The sequence below is a fragment of the Melopsittacus undulatus genome, chromosome 1, assembly GCF_012275295.1.
Source record: "Melopsittacus undulatus isolate bMelUnd1 chromosome 1, bMelUnd1.mat.Z, whole genome shotgun sequence".
NCBI lineage: Eukaryota > Metazoa > Chordata > Aves > Psittaciformes > Psittaculidae > Melopsittacus > Melopsittacus undulatus.
Window position 1 is genome coordinate 32,881,981 of NC_047527.1, and position 24,592 is coordinate 32,906,572.

General features: G+C 37.6%; 1 protein-coding gene across 3 annotated transcripts in view; it reads left to right on the forward strand.

Moving 5' to 3' along the window:
* STAU2 (staufen double-stranded RNA binding protein 2) overlaps positions 1 to 24,592 on the forward strand; it is a 168,699-nt gene that overhangs the window by 78,251 nt on the left and 65,856 nt on the right. For all 3 annotated transcript variants that reach the window (XM_005150805.3, XM_034065075.1, XM_034065140.1), the window contains exon 12: positions 9,964 to 10,271. In XM_005150805.3, coding sequence (XP_005150862.1) covers positions 9,964 to 10,271 — 308 coding nt within the window. The remainder of the gene's footprint in view (positions 1 to 9,963; positions 10,272 to 24,592) is intronic.

The window sequence follows — 24,592 nt, forward strand, 5'->3', positions numbered from 1 at the left end:
CTTATGTGCTTTGATTTTGCTGAGAAATACCCTACAACCAATGCATTTTTAATATTCCCTATTAAATATCCTTAAAAATTAACTCCTCTTATTCACCTCTATCGTGTTACTTTTGCAGATACCTTAGCAGCAAACTTCACTGGCAAAGCTCCTTCTGACAGGTTTACCTCTTTACCTTTCCTTTTCATTTCACTATCTTAAAGATGAAGCAAGAAGCTATTTGTTTCTTGGTTTGAGATATCTTAGACTTTTTTCACATGTGAAATAACAATAACATTGAGTGGGGGTTTTTCTCCCTGATGCTTCTGGAGGAGACTTGGAGACACTGTTAGCAGACCATAAGCATTTGCAGCCCATACAGGAGACGTTTACTGTGAACAGAATGCTCACTTATCAGTCTGGGTTTAGCTTAGGGAGTTATCAACAAAATAACAAAACATGAAACAAATAAACAGTCCTAATGCAAAGTGCATTTTGTTGGGAACTTACTTTGGTTTTATATTTCTGGATGGGGAAATGCAAACAGACAGTATGTCTTCTAGGAGAAGCTGTAGATGAGCTATGAGAAACAAAAATACATAAAAATAAAAGGAAAAAATAACAGTGGTTTTATATATTATAATTCTAAGAAGGAAAAAATTACCCTAACTGGTTTTATATGTTCCCCACCCTTAAATTTCCATAGTACAGTTTTCCTTTATCTGTTTCCTGCAATTTGGGTAGTCACAAAGTATTGAAAAACTAATAAGAATAAAAAAAATACAGTCACAGCAATTCTACCTCTGTGTAAAGGACAGTCTCTTTGTTTTTCTTGCCTAACATTTTATTATTAGAGATTCATGCATGACTTTACAGTCTTTGTTCTTCAGAGTACATCTGCTCCTGCTGTTTGTTCACCACCTGAAATCATAATCATTTGTTTGTGACATCACAATTAGTTACTGTGAAGATGATTAGATTGTCACCAGCAGATGATTATGATTTCAGATGGTAAATGAGCAGCAGGAGCAGATGATTTCCTAAGGAACAGAGACATTTGATCTCATGCAGTTGTTCACAGTAAAAAAAAAGGCAAGAATTAAAAAACAAATAGGTATTCAGAAGAGTTTCTTAAATCTGTGATGAGGAAATCTAAACTTTTTTCTATAAATAACATGTATTTTAATATTTATTTAAAATCTACTTAAATAATAGATTAAGAAATTAAAAAAAAAAAGAACAAGAAAATATGCAGTGTTGTTATAAGCCTTAACTGTATGGTTACATTCAACTTCTTACTTAAATGTTGAGAGATGGGAGTTGATAAGAGAAAATAAACCCAAAATAAAGACTGTATTTATGAAATTTTGCATACTAATGCATCCTCCCTTTGGAGAAAGCGAAATTTATGTGAACTTTCTAGTTCTGGCCCTTACTAGTTTTAGAAAGACTTTTTTTAATAGTCGTTTACATGTTTATTTTTCAACTGGGCAATTTGGTGAAGACTTCCAGTAGATAATTTGATACTCCTGTGTTTCCATGAACTGTAACTGAAATCTGCAGTTTGGGAATAAAGTCTTTTGTTTGTATTTCAGACATTTTTAATTGGCATTTGTGTGTTATGTTTTGTGGAAATACCTAATTCTTTTGGGCATTTTTCAAAGGTGGTTTGCAGTGGATTGTATACATTTTTTCTGATTAAGTACTGCTGTTTCTTTTGATTTCAGTTTTGGATTGCTTCCAAACTGACCAAATTTTGTCGGTTATTACTATTACTAGGAGTTAGATTTATATATCACTCTGAGTAGAAACCACAATAAGAGGGTTTGACAACATTACTTACTTGATGAAGCCACAGAAGGCCACAGAACAGTAGTTTTCAAACTGTTTGGTTTGGGGTATTTTTGGTTTCGTTAGTGGGTTGGGTTTTTTTTTTAGCAAACATACTATCAGGTGAACGTTATACCATCACTGTGTGTTCAGGGTTCCATCAGCTGAGCCTCTTGTCTACATTCTGTATAACCTTCTTATAGCAGTCGGTATCACCTTGCCTCTCTGGAGTCATCCCATCTTCCAGTGAGGATATGAGATAACTAGAATTTCTTTCTCACTTGAAGACATAGGAAAAATAAATTTAGAAGCAGAGGAGTTTTGTCCAATTTTTTTTTCTTCCCTGAGTTACTGAAGCTAGGAAAACTGTGCTGTATTCAGCATTATTAATAACTAATGTATTATTTTTGTATTTCATCTAGCAATCAGAATGAAGTAATAATTTATCCAGAATAATACCAATGAAATAACTCTTGCATGTATATTTTTGCATATATATTTTGAAATAGTTAAAAAAACCCAAAGCCTTCTAAACCATGTAATACTAAAAAACACCTTATATTAACAAAACAGGGGAGTGTGGTCATTTTTCCTTTATTATTTGTTGTTTTGAGAACTAGTGGCAAGATCCAAATTAGCATGTTTGTGTGTGAGTGGGATTTGGGCACAATTTGCATGTGTAAGATCACAGATGCAATTGGTCCTTTCCCCACATTTCCCCTACTGAGATGCAGAGTTTGGTGCTTAAAGTACTGCAAGATTCACATCTTCAGATGTGATACTTTCATTGCTGAGTTTAAAGGACAATGGGTGTTTCTAAAGTACCTAGTATTTTACGTATGTGTCCAGAAAGTTGGGAGACAGATTTAGTTTCCTTCTTCACTAGAAGGAGAGTACTTATGGGGTAGAGTAATCTGGATAACAGCAGCTGTCTTTTGGAGATATTTAATATCATTATGTTTTGCATATAGAAAATAGGAAGTCAAATGCTGTCAAAATGCAAGAAATCCACATAGAAGGAGCAATCTAAAGGAATCATGACTTTGTAGTCTATCTGTTGATTAAAGCATTTGTAAGTGAAGGTGCAGATACGTATTCTGGTGTTCCCTGGCTGGGATATTATTAGATATGTATATTAAAAATGTATATAACATATATTATATATATAAATATATAAGTATTATATTCTGCAAGCAGCTTGTTGTTTGGTTCTTGAGTTGTATGGATTGTGTGTATGTAGGAAGAATACTCTTGGCCTGTAAGGCTTGTGGTTTGGGTGCTGTCAGGCTGAGAAGGAACCTAAGACAGCCTTCTAGAAGACTGTTTAATTGTTAAGCTCTTGATGTATCTAGAATATATAAAGAGGGAACAGCCATAATCACAGTAGATAGCCAGCTTTATGGGTAGAGATAATTTCAGAGAAATTATTCTTTTGCTTTTCTAGTCCCCCCAAATTCCTATATGGATTACATTTGTTCAGGGTTGCTACTGTGTCCCTTTGAAAAAACCTGCATGTGAAATAACAATGCAGAGCTCTTTTTTTTATATTAACTTGTAAATTCAGATTTGATAATGTAATTCTACAAATTATCCCCGTTTGGATTTCTGTTCTCAGTGAGGCAAACAGACCAGTATCACACATTTAACCTCAACACTGTGTTTCTCTAAATACTTTTACTTTTCTGAAGTAATTTCTCCTTTTCCTACTGTCCCCCAATCTGGAACCCATTATGTTCCTCCCCCATAGTCTAAGATAATAATGTCCTTGAAGAACTGAATCTCTTGATCTGAGGCTTTACTGCTGCCATAATCAAGACTTAGTTCTCCATTCTCTCCTCCATCCCCTTTCTGTTATGTCAAACTCCTTATGCCTATGACTTCCACTTCCACACTGCTTTGCTTCCTCTGATTTCATCTTCACTCGTACTTATGCTGTGCTGCTTGATGTTCCCCTTGACCTTCTTAGTTCAGCAACCTTTCCATCCTTGTCTAGTAGACTTGCTCATTCTTTCATCTATTCTACTTGCGGGTCATGCCTTTGTTTTCATCATCACCATTCTCATTCCCCTCTTAATCTGTTAATGAAAAGTCTTGCCTGCACAGGTCACCTCCAGTTGCACTTAGGCACTTCCTAATTGCTTTAGTCCCTCAAAATCACATTCCTGCAGCTTTTACAAGAACCTTGCTCTGCCAGTTCACTAGCTTGATTTGCTCCTGCTCTAAATTTGCTCTCTACTGATAATAATGCTGCCTTTTCTTCTGCATTTAGGTAAGTTCTTTTCAGAACCTGCTTTATCTCAATTTTGGGTTATTTGGTACACCGATGTTTTTTTTTAAACTTACGATGCAGAAGTTACCATGTAAAATAATGGTGTAGGTGTTTCGTCTCTCTGTTGGATTATTTAATAGAATCTCATCTAGAAATTTCCCACTGCAAACACTAAGTCTTATTTTTACAAAAATCTTATGTTCCCAAGCAGGAGTAAAGCTGTGGGAGATTTCAAAGTATTTGCCTCACATGAGTTAAGCATCAAATGTTATGGAAATTAATACAATTTGTCTCCTGTAATACTGCAGTTTCCTTTTTTGGCTGTATAGAACATGTTCCACTGAAATTAAAGATACCAGAACTGAATTCACAAAGAACTAAATAGTATTTACTTCAGTGTCATTGTTATTTTGAGGTTAAACCCCCACCAGTATTTTAATGAGTGACTTTACATAACATCTGTTTGTTTAAGGTCATGTAGATGAGATCTTTTGATTGAAGGACATTGTGTAATGAGAAAACATTTTTTCGTGTCTGAATATTGCAGTAGCTAGTGACTTAGAAATACAGCAGATAGCTGTGTTAAGTAGCTAATGATTGCATCTTGGTATTTCAAGCCAAGATTGCCTGTAGACTGTGAACATAATGGCCATATTATTTGCCTATTCAATTGTTTGACGTTTTCTGAGTTCCTACTGAGGTAATGAAACAAAATTTGAAAATATTCTAGTATATAAATAGGTTTTTATAGGGAGTGGAGTATAAAACAATAATTTCTTTTTATGATGACATTTACATTTTCCAGTCTTGCTATTGAAATAGTTAATTGGCTTTGTAAATTCTCTTTTCTTTCTCTCAGTGGATTTTTAATGGACCATATTCTAGGGCATGTTGAGATTTTCAAACCTGCCAGTTCTATGGAGAAATCATTGCATGTGAAAGTCCTCTGTGCCTTTTAAGGTTTTGTCCATTTTAATTTACATAATAGTGAAGTCAGGATTAGATCTGGGTCTAACATTTCCTGCTTAACATCTTACTGGAAGATTGTGCCATGTACGTTAAGCAACACAATATAAGAAGTCTTTATTCAATGTGAATACAGGTAGCATAATCTGAAAGACAGCTTCTTGATGATTACCGATTGAGTATTTTATTCAGTTCCAAAAATACTTATTATCTGTTTATGAACAATCTTTTCTTCAACCAGTGATGGATTGCTTCAAATATCAGGGTGTTAATTTATGAGCATGTCATACACAGAATTATATCATGGTTTGCTGTGCATCATTACACAAGACATGAAAACACTCCTTCTGGCTGGTGCCTCACTGGTTGTAGTGTAGGGAAGAGCATACGCTCTTCAGGGATGTTGTGGGAAGTCATACACCAGCTTACACTGCTTGTGCACACCAACAAGTATAACTTTCCTGTAGGATAGGTGAAACCTAGGGAGAAAGCTGTAGTTCTCTAAGGAAGAATTAAGTTGTAGTTTTAGACCAATTATATTGAGTGTCCATAAACATGAAAAGTCAATGAGTGACCTTGAGCCCCAAGAAGTCAGTAAGTGAAGGCAGAGGAAGAGCATCCCTACGGTGCTGATCAGGTAGAAAACAGAAAAGAATAGCACTGATGTGTGTATGCGGTTTGGCAATACAAGCCTCAGGCTGTAGGTCTTATTTTGGAGTTGAATTGTAAAAGTGGAATTTCAGCTTTTCATTTTTTTCTAATCTTCCTGACATAAATAGAAAATTGAAAATAGGACACCAGTGGTACCAGTGTGGACTCTGACAGTGTTGCCTGATAGTATGCAGGCAACACTGTCCTGGCTCTGAGCTTTCCCTAGCTCACTGCTGTGGGCGAACTTGTCACTGTCCCTGTATCAACAAATTCCATTTTTTTGCAGTCTTACTGCATTAAGGCTCATTTGGTGATATTGGTGATCATTCTCATTCCTCACCCTATTCCCCATGCAGAAAGTCCCTCATGTGGTTAGTTTTGTTTTCCATGAACACCAAAAGGAGTGAAGGTCTAGACAGTGGGGAACCCTTTTGTAGAAAGGTCCCCTTGTCTTCCCAGCCAAGGAGACCCTTCAGAGAAAGGATTAGGGATAAAAATAATACCACTCCAATAGATTGTTTGGAGATTGTCTCTGCTACTGCTGCTGTGAAAATAAGTGTAATCAGAGCTTCAAGGGGAAGGCCTGTGAAGGACAGTCAGGCCATTTTATATCTTAATTGTACATTTGCCTTGGAGTCTAAACTGTTTGGCAGTTGTCCAGTACATGACAGCAAAAGTAGACAATGGAAGATCAAGAAAATGTATGTATAGGTAAAAGAGCCGTTTGATGTGGAGTTTTCAGAGACTTCAGAAGATTGTGAGAAGCTGCTAACAGTTACCACCAAGGATGAATAAGACATGTTTTTCAAATGTTAGCGATTACATTGCATTACTAGCCCGCGTATTTTCATAGCACGTTTGCCCACAGGTTTAAGTGATATATATGGAAATTATTTTAATGTACCTCTAAAGTAGAGGTACATTCATGAAACATTAAAATAATTTCCATTTATATTAGCAGAACATGCAAGGTTGTTGGTTTAAAAGGCAATGACTAATAATTGTGATGGTAACCTTTAGAGTAAGGTGAAGTTAGCATGGGATCAATATTTAGTGGACACAAAACTCCAAAGTGCTTTTAGCAGAAAGACTAATGAAAATATGAAAATATTTACCTAGAGAGGTTCTCCTGCAATGCATAAAGGTGTTAGAGGACAGCATTTCTTCCTCCTGTATTTTAATTAAAGTGCTTGTTTGAAGACTAATTCAGATAATTTCTGAAGAGTTCTTTTGTTCTTAGACTTACTTCTCTGTTGATGTCATACTCCTTGTCTTGTGATAACAACTTTACTACTGTAATTAAACTGTTGCATACATGCACTCTACTATTTAACAGAGTTGAAGTAAGCAAACAATAGTGCGGAATGGTATTAAAATAATCCTCAATAATATATTGCAAATAGATAATGAATTACAATTAATATATGCTGTATAGAAGGTTTCAGAGTCCAAGTTTTATTGTCTTTTTAAAACTAGTCTGTAGGAAAGAGGCTGCATGAAACATAGGCTTTGAATATAAAAAGTTAATAGCTTGCAACTATATTAATGTAATGTCTAGAATATTACATTACTTTGTTTCCAGAGATAATCAATGATGGTAATATAATATCTGTCTCTCAGAGCCAATGTATGATTTAAATTAATTATTGCTTATAAAGCACTTTGAAGTCTTTAGCAGAAAGGTGTTGCATAAGTTTAAAAGTACTATTATTAATTTAACATCACCATTAAAGTCAGTGCTTTAGGAGCATTTGCTATACTCTGTTCAATATCATTTTATTCATCATATGCTGCATATTAATTATTTTAACATTTAGAAAGGTTAGTAATCTGGAAATATTCCAAACCATTGTTCCAGACTGCAGTTAGATATTTGGGTGGATCATGTAAAAACAGTGAAATGGCTGAGAAAGCATGTGAAATGTTTGTTTTAAATAATATTACATCAATGGAACAGACATCTGCAGCACTGGACTTGATTTTAAACTTCTTTAACACTTTTTTTTAAGCTAATGTTGTACTGTGCTTTTCTAAAATGGATTATTTATATGAAAAACATTATTTCTAAACTACACTGCTTTGTCTTTTTTTCAGTCTTCATTTCTGTTTCTCAAATAGTTTTGGGAAATCAGATTTACAGGGGGCAGGTCTTCGAAGGTAATGAACACCTGCCACTCAATATTATTGTTGCTGTTTGGTGTTGTATCCTAATACCAACTATCAGTGTCTGTGTTACCTATTTTAATTTTCATTCATGTTATGTCTTGTATAAGACTGTTTAAAAATATGAGCAGTGTTAGGCCTTGGAGGTTATAGCCTTAGAAAAAGGGTATAAAATCACTATCATATAGTGATTATGTGCTATAGAGTAATGCTGCATGTTTACATAGTTGTTATCTATGAGGTTATAATCTAAATTGTCCCAGACAGAGAAAAAAAAAATTTAGGGACGCTGTCCTCTATCTTCTGCACTAGTCTTGAACTTCTGCTCAGCTCTAGAATTCAGCACAGGGTCCACTGGCTTTGGAGCCAGTTGTAAGACTGGGTAAAACATTTTTAGGGTTCGGAGTCCAGCCAGGCTCCCCAGCCACACAAAGGTAGTTAGGGATAGCAATCAAGTGAATAACAGGTAGGTCTTTGTGAATGGTACAAGGTGATACTCCAGCTTCCTGAAAGCAATATTAGTTTAAAAAGCCAAATGTGTGAGTAATTGAATTAAAAGATTCAGCTGTAAGCAGTTTCCTGAGTCAGCAATGAGGATGTTCAATTTTCACCATATACTAGAAAATGAGTATATTAATTGCTGCTAATATTTTTTGAGTCTTCTCCTTGTGGTAGACATTTTGTTTAAAAATACTATCACTACTAGGATTAGGAGAATCTTTTCTAGGTAACTGGAAATTAATGTTCTTATCCTCTCTGAATTCTTTCTACATTCTGAGATGAATTTAATGTGTACTGCAAATGAATTAAGCATTGAACTCTTTGATTTCTCTTGGGATTACTAAATCAGTTAACAAATCGGTTTATCATCCATAGAATGAAATGCCATATGGCTCAGGTTCACCCATCTTATTTTCAGATATATGCTGGAAGATTAAAGTATGCTATTAATATGAAATTACACATTTCATTTTTCAATTTATTAATAATAGGAACGTTTTTCCTCTTATATCAGCAAACTAGGAACTTGTGTTTCCAACAAGTGCTTCACTGTATATGAAAACTAGCAAATTTGAGATTTAATTCTGCACCTTTCCATGCAGAAGAATATCTGTGAAACTGATCAAGTATGTACTCCTGTTTTCAAGCAGGTTTAGGGTTGAGATGCTTTCTAAAAATATAATAAAATGTGGACAAATTATCCCTAATTTACATGTCAAACATTTAAAACTAATTCACATAAATGAATATAGATCTTTTTAATGTTTACCCTAACTCCTATTGATATTAATGATGACACATGCATGCTTTTTTGTTCAGTATTAGATGTTGTCCAATGCACATAGCTATTTGCAAACCATAGGATGCCGTACATGTAGCTAAATAAATACATATATAATTTCCTCTTAATTGAAGACATTAGAGTCACTAGCACCATAATGATGTGGCTGCATGGCAGTTTAGGGTTATTTAAGCACAGACTGCTGGCAAGCACTTTAAACCAGCACTTGAAGCAGTGCTGCTACTGCCATAAGCTGTCCTTCCTTTGCATCCAACAGCTCATTCTCATGAGCATCACTGCATGGTCCTACAGGTGCTGGTCCTGGCACAAGCAATAGAGCAGCTGGAGAGTACAAACAGCAGCTGTAGGTGGGAGAGAAAAGAGCTACTTGTGGTGGCAGCAGTGCTGACATAGACTAGTTTAAATTATTTGTAAAATAACAGTCTAAATTATCACATAAGATAGGAGGTAGAAGATTGTAGTGAAATAATGATTGTGCTACTATTTTGAAACAGCAGCTGTTCCTCATGGTTTTCAGATCTCCAAACCTTATTTGTTTGTGTTGTGTATTCTATGCTAGCCACTATTTTAGAATCCAGGATTGTAAATCCTTAAAAAGAGTGGGGGAAGAATACGAAGACGGGTACTTCAAATATGCTTTGTTTCTAAATAAATCATGCAATTTCATTTGCAGCTACTGTGGAAAATATGATACTGCTTCTAAATGCTTACTTTGTTTTCAACTGCAAAATATGTTAATGAAATTGTCTTCATGCCAAACCCATTCTAGAGTAATGAGAATGGTCTCTGTCTTTGTTTTCAGCACCAAAGGGAATACTCCATCTCTCTCCTGATGTTTATCAAGAGATGGAAGCAAGCCGCAACAAATCAGCCCCTGGTACTACTGTAAGCTATTTGTCATCCAAAGAAATGAGCCAGACTTCTAGCTCTTTCTTCAGCATATCTCCTACAACAAATAGCACAGCTACGATTGCCAGGGAACTTCTCATGAATGGAACATCCCCAACTGCCGAAGCCATAGGTCTAAAAGGAATATCTCCTGCCTCCCCCTGTTCTGCAGTGCAGCCTTCAAAACAGCTGGAGTATTTGGCAAGGATTCAAGGCTTTCAGGTATGGGAGGGGGAAAATGAAGCTCTTCAGCCAGAATCATAGCATTACCATCAAGGTTTCACTCTTGCCCTCTTGAATGTGGGCATGCATGTAACTTATCTTGTAAAATTAGATGGTGTCCAAGGCAGTTTCTGGGTCCAGGAGATACAAACCCTGCACCAATATACATGTCCGTCTTTTTCTTGTTTGTTCCTTCCTTCCATTCACTTTACTGCAGACCATCTTTCTCTCCTTTGTTTATTCTCCTTGAATAATTATGGGCTTAAATTGTGCTCTTTACTTGCACTTCTTTAAGAGTCTTCACCTCTTGGCATTAGAAGCTTTACATACTTCCGGCATTAGTTTCTCTCGTTGACTCTGAGCCAGAAGGTAGTGATGCACCACCTTAACTTTGTGTTTGTCTTCTGGGCCAGGTCGTTAAAGCCGTAACTCTGCCTCCCACCCTGCACCCCTCACTTGTAACCTGTAGAACAATGTTTTCATCAGAAGGTGCAGACTAGGAGCAGAACTGATGTCAGAACAATGCAGAATGTTTTTGACATCACAGTCAGTACTAGAGAATGTAAGATGAACCACACTGGGTCAGTGCATGAGTCCTTCAGCACTGACAGCCTGTATCCATCAATGGCAAATACCCTACATTTCACAGAATAGATGTAGCAGCCTCTTTAATACATCCAGTAATTTCTGCAGTGTGGAAGATGCGAAAATGAAGTCTCTTCCCAATCACTATTACATGCAAAATTACACACTATAAGGACAGTAGCTCATTTTTCTGTGTTGCACCACCAGAGGATAGAATGAGCTATGTAGAAATACTATTTTTCCTGTCGTAGTTTTTTATATGGGAGGTTTTGTTTTTGTTATTCAGAGTTGTGAATTTGTTTCATTTGAAAAGTTGGTTTCATACATTCTAGCATATGTAATTTGATCATGTAACCAAATTCTGGAAATGGGAGGTTTCTGTTAGAATTTTGCATGCCTGACAATGATTTGTTTTCATCAAAGCCCATGTAATTTACAAAGTATGCAGTTGTTGGAAGTGGTTAAAAGAGGCTGCTAGAATTCAAGATGCAGTGTCAGATGTTCTGTTGGTATAAGCAGCACAGTTCAATTACATTTACATACATCAGATATCACTGGTTGTGGATTTGATCTAATGCTGTTTCTGTCTAAAATGTATATTCAGCTTTCTTTTGGTCTTCATTTTTAAAGTATCATTTTTGATTTATTAGTTGAATGTCTCTTAATACAAGAAATGGTAAAAGCCTAAGCCTCACTATAGTAGAGTTAAGCTGCTAATAGGAATTCAGTTTTCCTGAGTTCCACTTGTTACCTGCCTGCAGTAGAAACAAGATGAATTCTGATGAAAAGAAATTCAATCCGTGAAGTTTTCACTGCTCGCTTTCACATCTTGTCAGATTGCTTGTGTCTTTTAGTAACACTTTATTTTCATAGAACCAATGCACAATTTATGTTACTGTTTTGATTCCTACTTGCCTACAGTATGTGGTTACTGTAAAATGATTAGTTGTGTTTGTCCTGTTTTTTTCTCATGCTTTGATTCTAGATGCTTCTGTAGAAATTGTTTATAAAAGGTCATACCTTGAGCCAAAAAATATAATCCGTTTCATCCGTAAACTAGACTACTACTTTTTACTTGGCCCTGATACAAACCAAGGAGTTTGGTAGAGAATCTCAATTATTAACATCTGTCTGCTGTGTATGTAACTGATGGTTTTACACCATCTTTGCATCGTTTTTAACACCTCACTTGAATAAGCCTGGTATTGATAGGAAACTCTGCCGCTGCTGGGTGGCTGAGCTGAGGTGGAGCAGTGAACAGAATCTCTGTGGGAAATGGCTTAGTGGCCTGTCAGGTGCATATCACAGGTCTCTTCACCATTTCAGCCTAGAAAGCTCTTTGTGTTTAAGAGTTTAAAAGCCAATTTCTTTACAGGTTAACTTTCTCAGGCATATTTACAAAGTAGAAAACTACTGCATTTGCAAACAGCTAGCTTGTTTCATGTTTCCTGAATGACCCAAAATGATTTTTAAATTGTTAGCATGTATTTGTATTCTGGTCCGGATGATAACTATAGTTTTGTCCTTCATTGAAGAACTTATACATTCTGTTCTGTTACAATGTATTTTTGAATTTTTAAAAAAATCAATAAATACTCATATGATGTTTCATTTGTAAATGTAAAAAATGTTATTTGCTTATTTGAATGGGTCTTTTTTAACTTCTTCAGTCTCAGGGGGCACGTCTTTAAAATGTGGTTATTTAAATTCTTCTAAACTGTTTGTGTATGATCTCAGACATGTTCTCTTGTAAGCCCCTAATATTAAGAGTTACTGGGACCAATGTATGGAAAAGTACTAAAAAAAATACAGTTTTATGTTTTATGGCTTATTATTCTAAGTATATTTGTAATTGATAAGCAGCAGCTCAGTGTCACTGAAAAACAGGTGTTTAGCTTGGATACTTTCAAGGCTCAGGCTTCAAATTACCTGTGATAATTAAACACAAATACTTCAAGCAAGCCTTTACAAACTCTGAATAAAGCATTTTAGTGCTTGTTTCCTATTTATGAATACGATCTACCAGTTAATTGTTTTGCAGATTTTGCCCAGAGATTGTTTAAAGGAAAATTCAGCTTTGGTAAAGGTGTTGTTTTTAAGGGACTATGTGGTATTTTGGCCATTATTTTGTAACTAGATTAGGAAAGTTACAGTTATCTTTGCTGACTGTTGAAGTGCAGTGCATTATTTAGTTTGTTTAGATGAAACCATTTAGAGAAGCTGTTTACACATGAATAATTTGAGCTTCCAGTTTTTACTGAGGCAAAACCCAAGTTGCAGGTAGTCCAGTAGGAAATTCCCCTGGGAATTTCCATGAAGGAAAGACTGTAAAATTCAAAAAGCCACAGTTGCATGCCCACAGTCAGGCCTGGTGTGTGGCTGGCAGACATACTTGGCTTGCTGCATTGGCAGGATTTAAGATTCTTAACATTTTCTCTGTAGTGGCTATACAATAAAACCTCACACAGGATATAGTTTCTACACGATGCATTCCTTTGATTGCAATTGTTACACAGTTTATATCTTACACCCCCTCCCACCTCCTTAGCATTTGTTTAGAGGCTTAAATATTCCATTTTATACATTGATAGGTTTGAATGTTTTATTGTTGGGCATTTCTAAATGCTTCTCATTCCCCAGCCAGTATTGAAGGCATACGTTTCTGAGAGACCACATGCATAGGAGAAATCCTGGTGGATCCTCTAGAGTCAGGTTTACTTGTGGCACATACATTTCAGTGTGTGGTTTTGAATTGTCGCCAGAGGTGGGCCTAAACTAATTTTCCACTGTTGTATTAGGGTTGACACTGAGCTCAAGTGTTTCCCTACCATGGCTTTAAACAAAACAAGCTCTCATTTTGCTTTGATGGAGACTAGGAGTGCTTGAATCTCATTCCTGAGATACACATGTGAGAAAAATTTCAGGGAAATCTAACCCTCAGTGAATTTTTAGGAAAAATATGTAGTTTTGGTTTGAGTTGAATGTAATTGCGAATTTCCTGGAGCAGGTTAAATTTAAGCGCTTAGATGCCATTTTCAAAATTGACACAGTGACTATGGATGCTAATGGCAAGTCATTTAAAGCTGCAAAATCATCTGAAAAGGTAGATGCTTCTTTGAATTTTCATAAAAATCTGTGCAAATTAGGTACCTAACTTGCAGTTTGCTTGTAAGCTTGGGCACCCTACATAGTGTTTTGCAAGTTTGTGCTATTGCCTCACACTGTGAAGTCAGTCGTACCTTTGAGACTTCTGCCCTGTGCTGTGTTGCCTGTATGCAGACATGTCCTCATGTGCTGTTGGTTGTCGTTCTAGTGTGATCGATAATGGTACTTTCCTCGGTGTCTGCTCTCTGCTTTCATTGAAGGATGTAGTCACTTACAGAACAAGCAAAAAGGGGCAAGTCTGGCTTCTTCAGACTCAGCATGGTATGTGAAACAGCCATCGGTCGTAGCTTGGGCCATGCTGTGACCATTTTGTGGTCTCTCAGAGTTAGCTGTGGTTACTAGCAAGTGCAGTACCACAGAACTGGCATCTGGCTTCCCAAGTAAAAGATGGTGGGTGAGCTTTGCATCTGATCTGCCTGAATTTGCATAGGTTTGTGAATTCCAGCACTGGTTTTACCCAGGGTTCCCTTTCTCTGACCAATATTAAATTCACTGTTCGAACTTGTTGACAGTGTTCATCACAGTTTAATAGTTCATAGTCTTTTTAATGGTGAAGAATTTGGGCCTGAAACTCTTTCTGAAGCAAACCTAGATGCATTCATGGAAATAAGATTTGAGTTCACGGGGAATTTTTAATACAAAAGGGATGAGCAAGAGATTAAGGGTTAAGCCCAAAGGAAATAATTGGGATATAAATTACTATCGTCACATTACAACTTTCATATATTGAAATTTGGTGCAGTTGCCTTTATCTTCCTTCATTAACATTTTGTGTCCAAGTGTATTGACTCGTTGCTGATGACCAAGTAACAGTTTCAATTCTAAAGTTCTTTTCCAAAGCAGGTCACAATTAAGAAATGTTGCTTGCTTCATTAAATTAAAATTCATTGGACTTCACTAGATGGAAGCAGCTTTCCTTTCATTAGTTCTTGCTCATTACATAATGCAGCAAAATATGCATACTTAATTTGAAAGAGTTCCCTGGCAGTCTTGATATTAGCTATGTCCTTCCTTTCTTACCTCGGAAGCTGTTTTTTACCTTAGTAAGAGCAACATCTTATCTCTTTTCAGTCTATCTTTTTCTCTTCCCACAGCAAGCAGAATTTTGTTCAACTTAAGTTTCATAGGTCCTTGCCAGCACACCAGGATATTTCTTTTTTTTTTTTTATCTTCAGTATAACTTAGAACTGGAAAACTAAGGCCAGATTGTTTATTTGTATGAGTTATATGTCTGAAGGCAACAGATTGACACACCAGTTGTGGATTTGAGTAGCAAAGAGCACTGCACAGAAAAAACCCATGATATATAAGAAGGCTACAGCAAAACATTTACCAGTCTTTTGAGCTCTTGAAGAATATAGATCTCTGAATTAGCTTTGAAAATTGCAAGAATTCATCGGTACAAATTGCTGGTTAGGGAGAAAAATAAGCAGGAAAAAACCCCAAGCGTTTCACATAGACTCCAGATTCAAATAGCTATAGTAAAGGGACTTAGGAGATATTTTCTGTTGGTAAGGTGAAAGCATTCTGAGAAATGCTCAGTATTGCAGAATCTCCCTGATGAAGAGGCCAATGGGAAGAAATAAAGCCAGACTAGCAAGAATGCTGTGATGGAGGTAGAAGCTTCAATGAAGGGCTTTGAAGCAACACATTAAAATGAAGCTTCCATGGTTTCCCAGAAAATCAGTGGGTATTTCCTGTCTCTGGGTGTCTGATGTGCTATAGATTGCCTTCCCATCCCAAATGTCTTGTCTCATTTTTTTATAACAGACATTCTTCTATTTTGCTTTTGTTGTTTCCATTCCCATTACTCTTTGAGGGCAGAAAGCAGCAATTTCTCTCTGCTTTTTTCAGCCTTTCTGGTGGCTCACTGCCTTGTGTAAAGCGGTCCCAAATTAGGTCATTCACCTTCACTCTTCCTCAGTGGTTATCTACTGAGCCTACACTACAAAAGTTTTAGTTTAATCATTTTGTGGTGATTGTCTTCAAGTGATCAGAGAAGCTGTGGCTGCATGATCCCTGGCAGTGTTCAAGACAAGGTTGGATGGGGCTTTGAGCAACCTGGTCTCATGGGAGGTGTCCCTGTCCATGCCAGGTGGGTTGGAACTGGATGAGCTTTAAGGTCCCTTCCAACCTGAACCATTCAGCATTCTATGATTCTATGCTTTATTTAGGGGTGAAATTGAGGTGAGCTATGGTAAATTGAACAAAACTCAAACCATCTCTTATGAGTCATGAATTACTAATGTGATTTTCCTCAGATTTCCTCAAATTGCTTTTGAGGAAAAATAACTGTAAAATTTTACTGTGTTTTTGGGGAGGGGATCTATGTACTGAATCTGTTATAATGAGTATAGTTGTAATTATGGTGTTGTCAAAGTATATTTTCAAAGTTACTTGCAGATGAATGAACTAAAAGGTATGTTTTAGCAAGTCTCCAGGAAAAGCCAGTGAGGGAAAGTGTAGCAAGTGCTAAAAACTAGAATGTAAACCCAGGTCATACTGTTCTGTCCTTGAACTTGTCAGCTGCAAAAAGGTTTGTGGCCACTGTCAGCTTGGGACTGGAATACCAGCAAATGGGCTAGTCCTGCGGAGTGCAAGTCTCATCACTCATTCAAATTAGAAAAAGCGATCAATAATTAAAGTGAGCTTTTGAAATTACAACAGCAGGTTTCCTGGCATCATTAATGTAAAATGGATTTCAGTGCTATGTCAGCAAACTGATTTTATATAAATGCTTCTTTGAAGAAGATCTTATCTCCAGAAATCAGGAAAAAATTAGGGTATTAAAAAATGCATGTGTTTGTGGAATAATGTTAGAGAATACTTTTGAAATAAAGCTTTTAAAACATACTACTTCATCCACATTTGGGGTTAGCCCCCCTATAATTCTAAGTATATAACTGTGCAACTAGCCCCCCCCTCAAGTCATTGGAGACTTCTTTCAAGCAGGTTTAACCAAACTGCAAATATTAGTGAAATTGTTCGAAAATAGTAGTGTGTGGTCAGGCCCAGGGGCAACTCTAGTCAGCTGATTTGCCCTCATGTTAACACTCACAGGGCAGTGGGATTTAGTGACATTTATATTTTAAAATAAGTACTCATGAAACCCCTTTAAGTAACTCAAGAGTGACTGTGCTGCCATGTATTATCAACACATGCTTCTGCAAAACAAGCAGTGGAACAGGCCTTTTGGTTCCTTTCCCAGTACCTTGAGTCTTAGTGAAGTTTACTAGCACTGCACCTGCTCAGTGGTCAAATTGGTGTCTGTAAAATGATGTGTGGAATGATGCTGTGCTCTATCATCACTGGAAGTATTGAAATCTAGCCTTTTGCAGAAGGGTATTTTCTTCCTGTGTGTTTGTACTATGCTATTCTCAATGGCCAGTATAGTAATCTCAACAGCAGTGTTGGTCCCTTACCCACAGGGAGTATAAACACCTTTAGAAATGATGTACAAAGTCCTCATTATCTCAGTTTCTGTCACTCTGGATACTTTTTCTTGCACTTTCACCAATTAACAAACTATTGCCTGATGTTCAAATTACTATAGACTTTTGTTGTGGGTTAACCCCAGTGGGCAGCTTAAGCCCCAAACAGCTGCTCACTCATTCCCTCCTGCTGAGATGAGGGAAAGAATCAGAAGGGCATGAGTGAGAAAACTTGTGAGTTGAGAGCAAGACAAAAGCTTTGTGTACAAGCAAAGCAAAAGAAGGGATTCATTCACTGCTTCTGTGGGCAGGCAGGTGTTCCGCCATCTTCAGGAAAGCAGGGCTCCATCATGTGTAGCTGTTTGGGAACACAAATGCCATCACGTTGAATGTCCTCCCTTTCTCCTTCCTTCCCCAGCTTTAATTGCAGAGCAGAATGTCATAGGTGTGGGATATCCCTTGGGTCAGTTGGTGTCAGCTGTCTCTGAGATGCCCCCCGCCAGCTCCTTGTGCACCCCCAGCCTGCTCACTGGTGTGGTGGTGTGAGGAGCAGAAAAAGCCTTGGCTCTGTGCTAGCACTGCTCAGCAGCAATGAACACATCCCTGTGTTGTTAACCGTTTTCAGCACAGATCTGAATCTTAGCACTATACAAGCTTCTGTGAAGAAAATTAGCTCCATCCTAGCCAAACCCAAACCTTATTCTATATCATTTACAATATGCTCTGGTCCCATACTGTCCAATAGGTCCTCATTAAGCACCACTTCCCTACCCCCACCCTACTCTCCATCCTTTGCTTTATACACAGATAGCATTCCCTTAATCTATGGGCCATCCCTTTAAGAAGTCCACAAAATGTCCATTAAGTTCATTTAGTCCATGTTTATCTGTTTTGGTACCTACTCAGGACAAGAGAAGTGGTGTGTTTTATGGTGTTATTGGACACCCAAGTCAGATCATTTGGATCACTGCTGCACTTTCATGGCTTTTTGTGAGGCTTGTCTTCTGCTGGTTCAGCTGGTACCTGCTATAGTACTTTATATAGCATACAACTCAAATCTTGGGTTACAGTTTAAAAGCATATCCATTACAATCTTCCTCTGCTGTCCCTTTCTATAAGGCCATTGTGTTTAACATTGTAATGAACTCTTTGCCTTCTCCAGCATGGGCTTATCCCCAGGCCCAAAGGCCCTTCTGCTCCTATGTGGGCTTATCCACAGACTGCCATTCCTTAGGAGCATACCTGCTCCAGCTTGACCTTACCTGACCTTACCCATAGGCCACAGTCCCTTCAGGGGAGTACCTGCTCTGGCATGGACTGCTCCATGGTCATGTACGCTTCTGCATGTGCCTGCTCTAGCATGCACTTATCCAGTCACAGTCCCCACGACTTGAATCCTAGCCTGTCCAGTACAGCACCTCAGGAACAGCAGCAATGCCCTGGCCATCTGCCAGCCCACTGCTGTTATCAGTACATTCCCAGGCAGAACAGGATGATAAGGAGAACGGGAAACAGCAGAAGCAAAAAGCAGCCACTAACAAGCACTAGACTTTACAGTGAAGTAAGCAAGCCCCATGGCAAGCACGGGTGCTTGCCAAACAGTAGCTAATCAGCTATAAATTTGATCTGCCATTCTTTGATCAAATCTGTTGCTACCTCAAACCCGTCATGCCCTACACTGGGTGCTAGAAGAGACTGTTATGGGTTAACCCTGGTGGGCAGCTCAGCTCCACACAGCCGCTCACTCGCTTCCCACAGTGGGATGGGGGAGAGAACTGGAAGGGTAAAAGTATGAAAACTTGTGGGTTGTGATAAAGACAATTTAATAGGTAAAGCAAAAGCTGCATGCACAAGCAAAGCAGAACAAGGAATTAATTCAGTTTCCCATTGGCAGGCAGGTGTTCAGCCATTTCCTGACAGCAGGGCTTCATCATGTGCAGGGTTTACCTGAGAAGGCTAATGTTGTGACTCCAAACCTTTCCCTTCCTCCTTCTTCCCAGCTTTTTATGCTGACCCTAACATCATAAGGTGGAATATCCCCTTGCTCATTTGTGGTCAGCTGTCCCAACTGTATCCACTCTCAAATCCTTGTGCACTACCAGCCTACTCACTGGTGGGGTGGTGAGAGGAGTGGAGGTGGCCCAGACTCTGTGTAAGAACTGCTCAGCAGTAAGGAAAACATTAGTGTGTTATCCACTCTGTTTTGGAGCAGAGCGTACTCTCACAAATGTAGCACTATAGAAGCTTCTGTGAAGAAAATTAGCTCCATCTCAGTCAAAACTAGTACAGCCTTTTATACTTTGCTGGCATCTTTACAGTTTTGTGCCACTGGGCATAAGTCGGGAAATAGGAGAGCTCTTTTTATCCATGTGAATTTACACATTGAACAGAGTTGTTGTGCTGTGAAGAAAACCTACACCTTTTTATCAGGTTGTTTGCTACAAAACTTCCCCATTTATTCCAGACAACAATGGAATAAAACTAAATTTTTTGCTGTATTAATAGGAAATATTTATTAACTAATACTGTATTAATAGTTTCTTCTAAGGAAAGGCAGCCTATCAGTCAGGATTTTATTGATAATTTTACTGGTATCTCTGATTTGCACAACATCAGGTTACCTGTTAATTGAGAATCCTTACCTCAGTCTCAGAAACTTGCAGGTGTGCTGCTACACTGAAAATCAACTTGACACTGAATGGCTATGTTATGTAGGAAAGGGCTTCAGGGTCTCCAGCCCTAATTCATACATGACTACCCAAAAGTAAGAAAACATGCTGGGAATGTGAAATAGAGGGAGAGATAAACCAGAACAAACTGATAGAAAGAATTGTTCCTGAAAGACAGAGCTTCATGTAAAAATCAAAGCACCTGGACTTCATTGCATTCTGGTTTATAGGATTTTTTTTTAATCAACTAACTTCAGAGGGAAGGTAGACAGTACCACAGTTGATGGCAGTGACCCAGGGCAGACCTACAAGGAATGGTTTTATTAGTTTCCATTTACTTCAGAAATGTTTCTCTGGACTGTAGACCATCTAGTCCACATTATCCTATTTTTGACCTCAAAGGAAGTCAAAACAGTGGTAGTAGTTCTGCATAAAAATAACCATAAGAATCATCCTCCTACTAGTTGCTGTAAGGAAAGGTGTGCAACTTCAGAAACCTAGCATATTCGTTCACAGAGCATGCTGCAAGAGGTAATATTTGCTGCAGGAAGAATGTTTCTGAATTAATTCACAAGTATGCTGAATTAAGAAAACAAATGCAAATCTAGCTACGAGGGGCAGTAAATTTTCTGACACGAGGTCTCCAGCTACCTGGCTTCTGGCCAGAAATCTGTCTAAACTAGCTTTCTTCTCTTCTGGCCATTGTTACCTCTCTCCCTCTTACAAGGAAGAAAGCCCTTTATTCAAATGCTGCTGGAGTTTCGTTGTTCTTGCCTCCATAAACAGCCAGGTGCTTCATTTTTGTTTCAGTTTCTAAAAGGAAAGAAGGATAAATGGAGAATGGCTGGCTAATGGCAGTGCCTGCATCCCCAGGTGAGGTGTGGATGTCACCTCAGTAACATTTTAGCTTTTCTCCTCACATCTTGCAAATAACAATTTGAAATCCTCCTACATATCCCTGTGCTTAACTTGGTCCATGGAAAAAATGTGGATTATATTTTCATAACCAATTTTAGAACTTAGGGGGTTTATGTGTGAGAAAGTATAAAAGCTATCAGGGTCTCTCAAGATACTGCAGCCAGAACTAAATGCACCGGGCTGTGTTCCCTGCCAAAATATTTCTAAGTAAATCCTAATGTGACTTGATAACTTAGCTACAGACCTTGACTTGGAATACAGCCAGAACTTTGAAAGACTGGAAGTTTCAGCTGGCACAAATGTGAAGGTGAGGTGGTGAATTCATAGCAGACTGGGTTTTCCTTTTAATTATAAGGGAACTCAGCTCTCAAGCAGAAACCATTGAAAAGAGAGGCAAGAAGAAAAGGTGAAGGGGAAAAGAGACAAGTAACAGTTTATGCCTCCTCTGTGAGTTAAGCTGTGGCTTTCAGAGAAGGGTTTTCTGGCAATTGTTTCTTTCAGTCTTGTTCAGGCTTAGGAGCATAACAAAGCAGGATAATTGTCAGACGTGAAATGGTTGTTTCTTGTTCTACTTAAAGAAGGCTGGTTCTTTCTGCATAGTGCCCTGTATCTAGGTTAGTGCACAAATCCAGTGCCTGTACCAGCATCGGACTTGTCAGCAAACTCGGGCAGCTAGTTTTGTACTCACAATTTCACAGGGATCCTCTTCCCTCTTCAGTAATGCAGCATCTGGGGCTTTCATGTGCAGTTTGTAAATGGAGAATAGTCAATGCTTCACAACCTTCGTAATTAAAGAATGTTCATGAGAACCATTCATGCTGTTGCTAGAAAGTTATTTTAAACCCAGATAATTTTCTCCCTCCAAACTAACCAAGCTCCTCTCTCATGTCAGTTTTTCAGGATGATACCCAAGACAGGGGCACCAACACAAGTGCTCCACACCATGCTCATCCGCTGTGTATATTACTAGCTTTTTCACCTCCCTCCACTTTTTTAGGCCATATGATAACAACAGAAGATCCCACATTTGCCCAGTTTTTCATATTTGCTTTGACTGTGAATTATAAAATTATTTTCAACTTTTTCTTGAAAATACAGTATTTACCTGAATAATTATGGGTGAATGGATCAGAGGCAAACAAGTTGTTTCTGCAAAAACCATGTCAGCTATAGCTTACATTATTTTGTAGTGCTTTGCACTGTTTTAATTTCTGAATATATATTTTTAATCACGATTTTCTTACTCATTTTGGGGGGGGGGGGAAGATTGTATTCAGTGGTTTAACTCACTGTAGGTTAACTACTCTCCACTATGTCTACAAAAAAATACGTGTTTTAGTTATTAGAATAGAGGAAATGAATAGGTAGCAATGTGTGATTTTTACACTTACACTACTTTCCAATGTAAGTGTGATTTTTAATAGAAAGCCATGTCCTGATTTTATCTCCTGATTTTAGCTTCTGTCAGACAAACAGGTCCCTTTTCACATTTGAATGCCAGCCATTGAAAATACAGTTGCTCAGATGCTCACTTTGCTTGTGCTCCACAGGAGCACTGTCATTATAAATACATACCTGGGTTAAGGTTGACACAGAGAAGGTAAACAGCAAGCACCTTACTGTACTGATTGTGCTGCACACCATGATGTTGGCTAATTTTCTCTTAATTAGAACCAAATGTCACAGGATGGAGTGGGTCTCCCTTGCCTGACTGAGCATAATATGTGGCCAGACTTTCCAGATCTCCTGCATCACTGAAACAGGAGCTCCAAATTTAGGGAGTATCTAAACAGCACGAAAAAACTCCAGATGTACAAGCTTCTTTGGCTTAGACAATAAACTAGTCTTGTATTTAGCAGACATTTTGTATATTCTTTTTTTTGGAACTGTATCAAGTAAGTTTTTTCACTCTTATTTGTATTTCACATTTTTTGTAGATGTCAGCTATCTGCTTTACTATAGTGAGGAACATAAAATACTATTGCAGTAACCTGTGACAGTGCCTTTAGTCTGCTTGCTGTTAGCTATTTATGGTACAGTAATGTTTTATTTCTTAGTCTAAGCCCTAGGACCATATTTTAATGAAGATTTAAGACTATGATACAGCTGCTATTCAAACTCTGTAAGAGAGGAGCATGTTGGAATAGCTCAAGATTTACTGCTGAACTGTCGGTCTTTAAGCTACCGAGTGTCTTTACCCTTCCATGTAGTAGCTGTGGTGGAAACTTTGCCCACTGCTGTGAAGCAGACACAGCGATTAATGAACCTGAGGCGCGCTAATCAAACATATGTTTTCTTGACACAATGATTGTGTTATATATCACATCCGAATGTACAGGCCTTTATCTTTCCTTAATGATCTAGCAAGGGGGCTTTTTAAAATGTGGGTGTTTTTCATGCACTCCTTAGATTTGTTCCACAGGGGGTGACCGTTAAAAACATCTGACGGGCATGCAGTTAGCCAGCTCCCTGCTGAGATTAGTAAAATACTATATTTAGTAATCGCACTACATCAAGGAACTCCAGCATTGCAGGAAACAGTTTGATTCAATGCTTTTTTCTGATTTTTTAATATTTTTATTGTACATATTTTTTCATCTGGGACAATTTTTTTTTATCTTGGTCTTGTTTTTTATCTATGCTTTAACTTGTCATAAAAGTCTTTGTGCATACAACAGGATTTTTTCCCTAATTTAATTTTTTTTTTCCTTTTAACTGTATTCCTGTTCTACTCTCATAAATAAAATATATGGAATTGTAAAGCAGGTAGTAAGAATGCAAAGTGATATTTGCTGCTCCATGCCTGAGGAGACTAATATATTAGTTGTGAGGAAAGTTCTGTGGGTAATACAGTAGAATACTATACTGTGATAGCTCCTATAATTGGCTTTGAGAAGATGGTTGAAGTGAGCAAGTATATTTAATTTATTATAGTAGAGTATATTTAATTTATTTAATTGTTTTATAAATGAAAGTATATTTCATTTATTTTCACACCAGGAGTATTGCTTCACCAGTAAATCTGCATGAAACAGAGTTTGAGCTCAAACAAATAGAATTGTTTCACTTTCTTTATAGTAGATGACATAGCTATAACTAGAAGAGCAACAGAAAGGGAAAGATAAAAGACAAGTATGGAAAAACAAGAATTTCACTGGGAAGTGAAAGAGAGAAAAATTATTCTTGAGACTCTTGTGATTTTTGAGCCCATTCTGGTTTGCTTGTCCCTGTAAATCCAGAGCAACCTATAGAATCTTGGAAATTATTCTGTAAAATTTGGACTAAATTGGGTGCTTTCCCTTTAAGGGGCAGATTTAAAGGAATACCATCCTTTGTTCTAACAAAATAGTTCAGGCTTGTCAATCCAGAAGATTTGTGCATTGCTGAACATAATGGCATTTTATTACCTAGTTTATTTCTGTCTAGCATTCTAAGACTCCTGCTGGTGCTTTGACTCAGAGTAGTTTTTGGTTTGGAAACATGAACTCCAGTGTCACAGATGAGTTCTTTCTTTTGGTAGTGCATATTATTTCTTTCAAGTTATTAAATGGTC